This window comes from Stylophora pistillata, chromosome 9 (assembly GCF_964205215.1).
Source record: "Stylophora pistillata chromosome 9, jaStyPist1.2, whole genome shotgun sequence".
NCBI classification, from domain to species: domain Eukaryota; kingdom Metazoa; phylum Cnidaria; class Anthozoa; order Scleractinia; family Pocilloporidae; genus Stylophora; species Stylophora pistillata.
Genome location: NC_142527.1, coordinates 19095201 through 19105911, shown reverse-complemented (window position 1 = coordinate 19105911; position 10711 = coordinate 19095201). Strand labels below are relative to the sequence as shown.

General features: G+C 39.0%; 1 protein-coding gene and 1 pseudogene across 6 annotated transcripts in view; both read left to right on the top strand.

Moving 5' to 3' along the window:
- LOC148723663 (uncharacterized) overlaps positions 1 to 10711 on the top strand; it is a 270515-nt pseudogene that overhangs the window by 155182 nt on the left and 104622 nt on the right.
- The window catches only part of LOC111331319 (voltage-gated inwardly rectifying potassium channel KCNH6), a 48392-nt gene continuing 38849 nt past the window's right edge, over positions 1169 to 10711 (top strand). Inside the window, exons 1-2 of one of the 6 annotated variants that reach the window (XM_022936403.2) lie at positions 1169 to 1366; positions 4045 to 4134. In XM_022936403.2, coding sequence (XP_022792138.2) covers positions 4072 to 4134 — 63 coding nt within the window. In that variant the 5' untranslated portion in view covers positions 1169 to 1366; positions 4045 to 4071. Of the gene's footprint in view, positions 1367 to 2799; positions 2819 to 3808; positions 3954 to 4040; positions 4135 to 4455; positions 4596 to 10711 lie in introns of those variants that run through there. The other 5 variants (XM_088732117.1, XM_022936402.2, XM_022936409.2 and 2 more) reach the window with 5 other exon arrangements.

The window sequence follows — 10711 nt, the reverse complement described above, 5'->3', positions numbered from 1 at the left end:
CTATATCATTCCACAAGTGGTTTATTGTTTCGGTTCCAATCACCTGTCCAGTGTCAGACTGCTGGAGGTGAAGTAAAACATCATTTACAGACATGTTTGTCCGCCTTATCTCTATAAGAACTATTAAATTGCTCTTAACCACTGTTCTTTCTTAAATAACAAAAACACCATGTCGACTATTAAAGAGAGCAATATTGAATCTTTTTTTATCACAAAATTTCGATTTGTTGTGGAGTCATTCATGTTTAATCGTAAAAACGACCTTTGTTGTATTCTATTTTTATAACCTATTTTCATATCTTTATTAATCTTCGGGTTCTATCTCAAAAATGGCTTTAAAATAAAGAGTATGCAATAAATCAAGACTAACCCTAGAAACAGAATTTGGTTGTGTTTAGCAGAGACCGGCAACCACTGTGAATACCAAATTGAACAATATAGGACATTTATCATTTAAAGTTTAATGTTTCTGAAACAATCAGAACTGGCTGCTTTACCATTCGGATACGCTACTTACATGTTCGTATATCCATTTTCTGACGTTTTATCTCAGTTCTACATGAGTGACGGAATGAAGACACGACAAAAGCATTCCTTTCTAAGTCTATCCGTCGTTTACCCTTATTTTAATTCTAAATGAAGAAAGGGCACATGAAGTAGGACCTCCAGCTATGCGCGGGCTTACCATTGTTCGTGTCCTTGGACTCAAACAGTAAACTCCAAGGGCATAGCAAAGCCATGATTGTTTTGGGAAACATCAACCGCTGTTCAACGCCTGGTTGTTTTCATTTTCGCGCAGCGACAAACAAAGGAAATAGAACATGTGTCTTGTTTTGCACACTGGGTATCTTGGAAATACGAATTTCGAAACGATATTTTACTGATTTTAAATGGTGAAAATTGTGAAAAATACTGAACAGAATATGTGTGCAGCTCATTATGAATTTTTTTATTTATCAATTAGTTTGAATGGAATGCTCGTTGCATATCAAAAAACATCTGCTTTGCACTAGATATTTACCCTTTTGAAAACCAAGCCCGTACGTTGTGGTGAGATAGGACTTTGTGGAAACAAAAATATTTTCCTATTCTGGTTTGATAGCTGAAGCGACACTGCCAATATTTACTCCAGTTATTTCGCAAAATGTTCGCTACTTCATGGCCACTCAGTTAAAGATAAGGTAGAGACTCGCCAATCGAATGACAAGGATTTGACCGGGTTCAATGTCATTTACATTGAACCATTGCGCATTTTTAAAACACTTTTTAACGAGCCTTACATTAGCTATTTCTGCTACAAAGTGAGAAGCGAAGCTGTTTTAAACGGTGATTTTGGAAACAGGATTTGTTTGAAATATTGTTCAAGGTGAGTGCCAATTTCGATATCGCCCTGGAATTATTTGTCTAATCGTTTCAGCAGTACAGCTTCTGTTTTATGACTTATTGCATTTGTCAATGGTGATGTTGGTGAAACTGCGCACTGAAATGTTGCGGTGCTCTTTACTATCATTCTTATCATCCCAGATTGTGGCGCTTAGAAGATAATACCGAATTCCCGCTAAACACGGATACAAAAACCGCATGTTCAGGGAGCGAGCCACATTGAATTCTCTTAAACTATGCACTTTTTTACGATGACCCGATGTGAAGTACCTCAAATGCTGGGTAGATTATAATAGAAATAAAATTGTTTTTATGGCTCACATTTCGTCAATCAAAACATTCTGTAGCGGATATATTTAGCTAGGGTCAAAGCGAAAGGAACAATTTTAGCTTAAAATTTGTGAATCCATATCTTCTACAAGGAAAACCCGGTGCCTCTGATACTGCAGTCGTTTGTTATTCTCAGACTGACTTTGTGGCCAAGGCTATCGTGTCCCTGTTTTCATACAGTTGCAAATTATCCGTGACTAGCGCTAATAAGAGGTACAAACGCTACTCTAAAACAAGCTATTTATATGACATCGGTTGGGGGGGTGACGGCATCGCTGTTGCCTCTTCGAACAACGAAACTTCGTCACTTGAATTAAAAATTATTTACCCCGTCTCTCAGTGGTCTCCAATCCCCAACTTCTTCTTCCCATCCTGGCCTTTTTATTACACTGTCCGTGATTCGTAAAGTTGGAATCAGTCACACAATAGAAGCAGAAAAAATTAAGGGGGCACTGTACTGATTCTTTTACCAACAGAAGTCAGCAAAGAAATGCGGAAATGCATTTTTATACGGTATACGTGACTGAGCGAAATGATAATTCCTGTAGAAGAATGACTACTTGAACCGTGTTCTGTTTCCTTTCTGCTCGATTCTCAAAAGCTGCTGTTGCTTTTTCAATTGCCTCCTAAACATGTCTTAAGTTTTTCGAGCGAGTTACCAAAAAAATTGTTTAACAATATATCGGTGGAAGTAATAAATGTTGTGCCAGATAGTTTTATCGATCGCTCTCAGTTGCAAGATGTTTCAGGAACTTTCCTCTTCATGAAGGACCCATACGATAAAGAACTTAACCCTTTCAGAGCTGAACAAACACCAGATTAGTCCTTCGATTACATCTCTTTCCAAACTACCCCTTTGTTTGTATCATTCAAAGTCTCTTATCTTTTAATTAAGGGATCATTCGTGGAAGGGAACACCTGCTGTCCGTTTTTCGATCCAAGAAATTGAGTTTTATTCGTCTAATCTGGTTCTTTTTTCTTTTATTTTATTTCCCTTTCGCTAGTGTCCTATCTCTGAGTGACTAAAAATCGTGAAAGGAGAATCATGATTTAAGAGACCTGGAAAATTTGACAGCGCGCAGATCAATATTAAGCAACACTTGAGGTGTGTTCCTATTAACCTTGGTCGCGAGGAAAATATCTCGCAACCTATCGCCGCATGCCTTCTCGCAAAGCTCACGTATTTGCCCGCTTGGAGAAGGAAAACAGAACTTTTGTTTCCTTCCTTTACGTAGGTTTACTTTATCTTACATAATCTGCTCCTTATATCAAAGGTCAATACAAAGAGGTTAAGCTCGCATTAGTTTGAGTTGTCTTTAGGACTTTAAACATTGTCGCTATTTATTAAAAAGGTAATGTTGAGTTAGAATGGTTAAGCATCAAAGTTAAGGGGTCCTGAGAGTTTATTGAAATAAACAGTGTTCGCGTACTTGTAAAATTCAGGCGAGTCATCGAGATACAGAAATCGCCCCTAACTTTACAGAGGCTAGAATACCAATGTATGTGGCTGATAGGAAAAATATTGCTCGGAAAAAAATGCCCAACATTTTTTTTGGTGGAGTATGGGGTGAGACAACTTATGGTGAGAAATTTGGTCAAAATTTCTTTCAGATGATTCAGGGATTATCTACAGATTTATTTATTCTATTTACCTATTATTATCATCAATTCAAATCAGTGTTGTTTATTGAAACTCGATACCAATTCAAATTGGTAACCAGTTAAGAAATTAAAATTTCGTTCTACAGTTACTTTGTTTATAGAACCATTGACGATTATCGGATATTCATTAAAATTTTAGAAAAATAACGAGGCAGTAAAATCAACGACTCCCATGATTTACACGATAAAAAACAAATGGTCTACAAATATTCGCTCGTTAATTGCCAATTTAAATCAGTTACCGGGAGACCAAACGCGGCGCAGATATTTGTGGTTTGTCCTACGAGTATTTTGCAAAATCTTCCTAACAACCGGCTTAAAACTTATGTTAAAACGCGTCTTCAAACCTTCAAAGAAAAATGAATAGAAAAAAAAACATATTAGATAATAAACAGCATTTTTGAAACTGCTCGGTGAACTTGATCGATGAAAATAGTTGGTGACGTCAGCCGCTGTGCCGACGAGCACAAAGAACTCAATATAGAACACTTAGCTCGTATGGAGTCATTATTCAGCCGCTTTTGTTAGAGAATAATTTATTCAAACAATGCGTATGGCCACAAACAGCGTAGAAACTGGTAATTGAAGCGTTAAATAACTCCGCAAACTTGTTGTAAACTCGCAAAATTTGCCGATATCTGATCGCAGTCGTTTTTCTTGAACACACAGGGTACTCGAGGACGCGTGTTGGACAGCATGTCGCAGAAAACTGAAGCCTTGGCCGAGTTGTTTAACTGCACCTGGAGGCCAGATTTAAAGGTAAGGATGATATTTTTAGAGTTGAATAATGCAGCTGTGTCTCGTCAAAGTCGTTAAATGTACACAGAGCCCTGCTTTGGTGTTTGGAAGGGTAATTTGTAAGCGTAAACAGACCTCGAATAAAAACTTAATAGTCACGCAGGTTGCTAGTCGATCGAAAAATGTTATTAACCAGCGAACCGTTGATAGTATTCACGTACAAACTTCAAACATGTTGTTTGTGACAATATTAGCGCCCGTTCCTATCAAGTATTCAATGTTATATATATGATGGAATGCGGGGTTAAAATTCCGCGTTCATCAGCGCTGCCAACTTGTTGACTGACCCCTCGCGGCTGGTTTGAAATGATCAACACTTGAGTCACTGGTTTCTGTCGAGAAAACAATCACTATGGCGTTTAGCGTACTGCTTTTAACAAGCGATTTGATTTAAGATGGCCTTATTCTCTCATAATACACAGGTAAGCCTAGAACGTGCTTTTATAGTGTACAGCTAAACCCTATGTTAATAAGCGCTTTTGAGGTAGTGTTTATTTTAGTAAATACTTGTCGCTACTGATGTCTGTTTTACTTCTCATCTGAGTTTGTGCCCTAGCACTCATAAGATAAAGAACACGATAGATGATCATTCACGCTTCGATAGTTTGTTTTCAATTAGATTTTAAACGTTCGTTAAACGAGCTTTCGCTTTCTGAGGGAACTTTCCTTTCACAAGTAGAGCTATAGATTTGGTGATCAATTGCCTTGTGAGCTCGAAATATTTTTATTACACAGTTTCTTTGTTTACAATTATCATCCGATAACCCTCCACGCATAATGGCCAGATATTGAATTTCTCTTTACCAAAATAAACTCAACAATTTTCATCTCGATGTTCATGTGCAACCCCGTCGCCCTCTCTTTGTGCAGAAACATTGCTATATCGGGTTAATCAAATCACCAAACTTTTGAAAGCGCTAATACAAGTGAACGGCAAAATAGAAGAAAATGTTCCTGCCTAAACAGGAAATGGATCATTAATTTTTTTTTTTCAAATGTAGTTATACTCGCCCTTTGTAAGTCTTAAAGCTGTAATCCTCTTATCTCTGCTAACAAATGAACCAGGTTGTTCAATTTTTTCATATTTTTTAGAATTTTTTTTGCCTTTGAACTTACTAGAACTAGTGAGCAGCACTTCTGCGAACAGTAGTTGTAAAACTTCATTATTCTCCGACGCGTTTCGTCTAACTGTCGTAGACTTCTTCAGGGAGTTTTACAAGTGTAACTAGACGCCTAGTGGCTATTACAAGGGCCAATGACCTCAGTGGCTTGGCAGGACTTGCGAACAGGAACAAGCGAAGTTGTGCCAAGCCTCTATGGTCATTGGCCCCCGTAATAGCCACTAACTTTGGCTTATAAATACAGGCGTCTCGTTGTACTTGTAAAACTCCCTGAAGAAGTCCACGACAGTTAGACGAAACGCGTCGGAGAATAAAGAAGTTTTACAACTACGGTCCGACCTCTATTAAGCGGCCACCTATTAAGCGGCCACCCTCCATTGTGTGGCCACTTTCTAAAGTCCCGATTTATTTCTCAGTTAACTGCTGTATTTGATACCTCTTTTCAACGGCCACCTCTATTAAGCGGTCGCGGCCACCTTTCTGTTGTCGTAAGTGTATTTTTTACATGGTTTTTTACCTCCATTAAGCGACCAGCAAATTATCTTTCCAAGCAAAATGGTGACAGATGATATAAGGTGATAACTGATAACAACAAGAAAACAAGAACTGCAATTTAATCTCCACCATAACATGTCACAAGCCACATACACGTGCAAACTTTTCACATCCGGTACTATACAAACATAACAATAGCTAACAATAGATAGAGCTGAACCACTGTTTTGTTACAACCAAAATCTGTACAGGAAAACTTTATTACTACTGTACTGGAAATCTACAAAAATTCCTTGCTCCTCAAGTTTTGATTTTAACCACTGAATTGAAAACTCGTCCCCTGTGAAGCAGTACTCGCATGGAATTTCTAAACCATAGCCGGCCCCTCTGTTTACGTGTTTGCCTTTCACTACAGCTCTTCCTTTGTTTGTTGGCCTCTTGAGAAATTTTGTAAGCCATATGGCTATAAGCCCTACGTGCCCTCTGTTTAGGGACCGGTCATTATTTATCGCCTGGGGGGGGTCGGAGTATTTTTGTTGTCACATCGAAGCATTTACCTGATCCCCCCGTAGAGTATCTGGTTTTTTAGAGATCCCCCCTTATCGGTAGTGGAAAGTTTCATGATCCCCCCCCCGCTTTTCTCCCAGCCACCGCCAAATAACTTTTTGAATATGCAAGTGATATTTTAATAGTGGTACTTACGTCTCATGGACCTTGAACCACAACGGTAAATATTTGCTCGTCAGATACGAACTGAATTGTCGAGGAAGTGCCAATCTCAGGCTGAAAACGTTATGAAACAATTTTGAGCAATTGTAAGTATTCCATTCTCAAAATCTTGATTACCTTTCTAATTTAGATCGTGCCTGAATAAAAACGTGTATGTTAGACTACGATAGTGATTCTTTTTTACAAAATGGAGGGTCTGTAAAAGGGTTTGGGTTTTGTGTCTGGGCTAGAATAGAGTTTATATAATACAAAATACAACTGAACGTGGTCTTGAATATATGGTTGGGGGAGTCCCAGCGGCAAATCCTACCAAAGTATTTACAAATGCAATCACCCGGGGTCCTGGCGCGACCTAAAATTCCTTTTTTTTTGGTCTGATCCCCCCCATTATGCTTGTCAATTACGGCTGATCCCCCCTAAAGGTCTTCAAAAAACCATGTGATCCCCCCCTAAATACTCCGACCCCCCCCAGGCGATAAATAATGACCGGTCCCTTAAGAGCTAGAACTAAAGCCTGGGCTGGAAATGCACTTGATGTTTTGTTACAATGAATTTTGGATCTATCTTCAAATATGTTCACTTTTTAAAAGCATTTTGAAATATAGAGTCATTAAAATCATGTTTTCTGCCATTCCTATCTAATTTAAATTGTACCTCTATTAAGCGGCCAACCTATATTAAGCGTCCACTTTTCAAAGTCCCGGGGGTGGCCGCTTAATAGAGGTCGGACTGTATTACATTTATTAGAGATAAAATGTTTATTTATTAGATAGAAGTCCAAATATTCTTGGCAGACAAAAGACGATTTCTAGTGAGGTTCCCATTTTGAGAGACCTCAGGAAACAGGGTCATTCAGTTCAAGAGAGAATTGCTCTCAAACTGGAGAGTTCATTATGGATGTTTATTTCAGAGGGAAAAGGTTATTTCAGGGTGTTATTATTAGTGAGGAGGAACAATTACTTGGAAGGAGTTTATTGCAGTGGTACATCACCAGACATGGTTCTTGAAATTGCGTTTTTTGGTTCTTTAAAATTGCGTTTTCTTTTCCTTTTTTCCTGTCGAAAACCTCCATTCGCAATTCATGAAACTTGATTTATTCCGGAAATGTATTTTTTAAGCTAGTTTTGTGAGTCTGATTCGCGTGATTCCAAAGTGATCCCTTTTAGAATAAAATCACGTTTAGCTGTTCATAAGCACTACCTAAATACTTCTCTCTCTCCAAGGAGCTCGTGATTTTCACTTTATTTAAATACTTCTCTCTCTCTCTCCAAGGAGCTCGTGATTTTCACTTTATTTTGATTGTTCTTGCTGAGAAACTACTGTGTATTATTACAAGTCTCTCCACAGGTAACTCAGGCTCACTGTTTGTGTCACGTACCCATGGTCAATAGAGAGAACATATGGGGCGAAGCTCAAGTCTGGAAATTTGCTTGAAAATGGAAATAAAAATCAATGAAACTTACCATATGGCGATTTAGTGTCGTCCTTAATATGTACACGAAGTTTCGGGAAAAATACTCTTCTTCACCTTTCCTTCATAGAGAGAGAAGATAGGAGGCTGACGGCAGCGTTGATGACCTATCGATCCTCAATCTAGCACATTTTTTTCGCGAAAATCCAATCCAGTCGCCAAATAAACACGTCGCGCTCGTAGAACAAGAATAACTCTAAACCGCGAATTCACTAAAGTAGCTCCAGCTTGAAATGCCAAGCCAGCAGGCTCCGTAAAACTTGTACGTACTAGAATGGCGGCCCGAAACCATTATGCGTTGGCATCATAACTGGTCCATTTCAAACTGGCACTGAGCTCAGCGCACCTGGTGACGACTACACCCTCGGGAATATCAAATTTTGTTCTATCCATCTCGGTGTGTGATTGGCTGTTGGGAAAGAATGGATTCTGGCCAATATTTCCGAGGGTGTAGTCGGACGGTGAGTTCTACCTTTGAGCAATCTGGGACTCCCCTCATTCTACGGGGACTTATTATACTCGTCACCAGGTGCGCTGAGCTCAGTGCCAGTTTGAAATGGACCAGTTATAATGCCAACGCATAATGGTTTCGGGCCGCCATTCTAGAGGGTTAACGTACAAGTTTTACGGAGCCTGCTGGCTTCGCGTTTCAAGCTGGAGCTACTTTAGTGGATTCACGGTTTAGAGTTATTCTTGTTCTACGAGCGCGACGTGTTTATTTGGCGACTGGATTGGATTTTCGCGAAAAAAATAGGCTGGATTGAGGGTCGATCGGTCTCCAACGCTGCCGTCAGCCTCCTACCTTCTCTCTCTACTATGAAGGAAAGGTGAAGAAGAGTATTTTTCCCGAAACTTCGTGTACATATTAAGGACAACAACAAATCGCCACATGGTAAGTTTCATTGATTTTTATTTCCATTTTCAAGCAAATTTCCAGACCTAAACTTCGCCCCATATGTTCTCTCTATTTAACTATGTGTACGTGACACAAACAGTGAGCCTGGGTGACCTGTGGTCTCTCCTGGAGATAAAGGAGACTCTCACACGATATGAAATGTTTCGCCTTTCTCCCAGATCCTCACTTTTGAAATGAATTTTATTTAAGATTCATTTCATCCCGTAATGAAAGTTAGGTGTTAAATTTAAAAGTAACTTGAATTAATTCTTGCAAAGAGCACATTGTTACTGCGTAAATTTTGCAAATCAACTTTTTACTTATGGACCGGTTATAATTTCTTACCTAGGAGGGAGACTGAATTTACCTGATCCTACCCATAAGGCTCTGCAACATTCTTATGATCACTCTTATAAGATTCTTCTAATTGTCTCTTTAATTGGTCCTTAAAAATTCTCTCGATGAACGTTCTCGGTAGCTTCGTAACGAATCGTGTGTGTTCTAGGAGAGAGTGGTTTTTGACTTTCAGTCGTGGATGACCCATCTGTTTTTGAACCAGCACAATTTTCTTTCAATTGAAAACTGCGCAGACCATTCGGCGGAAAGACGCGATAGTTCTTATGGTGTTAGGGCAAGCGTTTCAAGAATGGCTCAGTGGCGAACAGAAGTGAACAAATCGTCAACAACTTTTGGCTTTTGTCTTCAGTTAAGGCTTACAAGTGAACCAAGTTACTAACCTCCGTTAAGGTGATTCCACAGAAAAAATCTATTGAACAATTCAGTTTATTTACACTTTCCTCAACTGTTCCTTACCGATGTCTGTTTCGAAAATCACATTAAGGTGGCTCACAATAGTTTTTAGGTTTTCTAGCACTTTTACATTTGAGGGATTCAATAAAACAAAATAATAATTTTTCTTACACTTTCTTGGTAACAGTTACTAGCTCAATCATCAGTGAACCAAAACATAATCACGTGGCGTCATCAGCTGTTACCATAGCAACAGCATATGGTTGTAAATAAGAGCCATCATGGAACTTCTAACGCTAATAGCGCAAAAATTAACTCGGTGACCCCTATTTTTCTTAATTTTATCCAATTTTACATGGAAGTGGAAGCAATTATAGAGAGTTATAAAAAAATCTCTGGTGCAGATATTATGTAATTGCTAAAAACCGTAATTTTTGAGTGGCTATAAATCCGGTCCAGAGAATTTTTTTAAATTTTACCAGTACTTTTCTCTTAGTCCACACTACCCAATTTTAAAATAAAATAGTGGGGTCACCGGACTTGTTTTTTAAATAATTCACTTCGCGTCTAAAGAAAATCCACGCGCGTCTCGCGCGTTTCCAAAATCTGGCCTTTACAAGATCGCGCTTTTCGCATGCGCGTACGTTGTCCGCTGGTCAAAACCTTGATTTGTTTCGAAGAGTCACTCGCTCGATTTTCGGTCGATTTCATCAGCTTAATTAGTCGTTCAAGTGGACCTGTAAATTATTTTTCAAGTGCCGTTAACAACCTTGCTTCGTTACTACGTTTTGGAATGTTTCGGTCATTTAAATCTGGCTAATGTTACGCGAGGTACGTACATTGTCATCAAGCACCTCCAGAGGCACAACACGTGCTGGCCAGTTTCTGCAGTTTAAATGTGGTTAAATGGAAACACATAAAGTTACAATTTACCAACAATGGAACCAAAGGAACTATTCTTCTTTCGGAAATGTTTCCTGAAAGTGGTTTGCAATGGCATCGAGAATACGCTTTGTTCGAGTGACACGAGGTTTCCTCGCTGTGTTTTGGGAAGGAGGCATGCTGAGGATCGCAAGC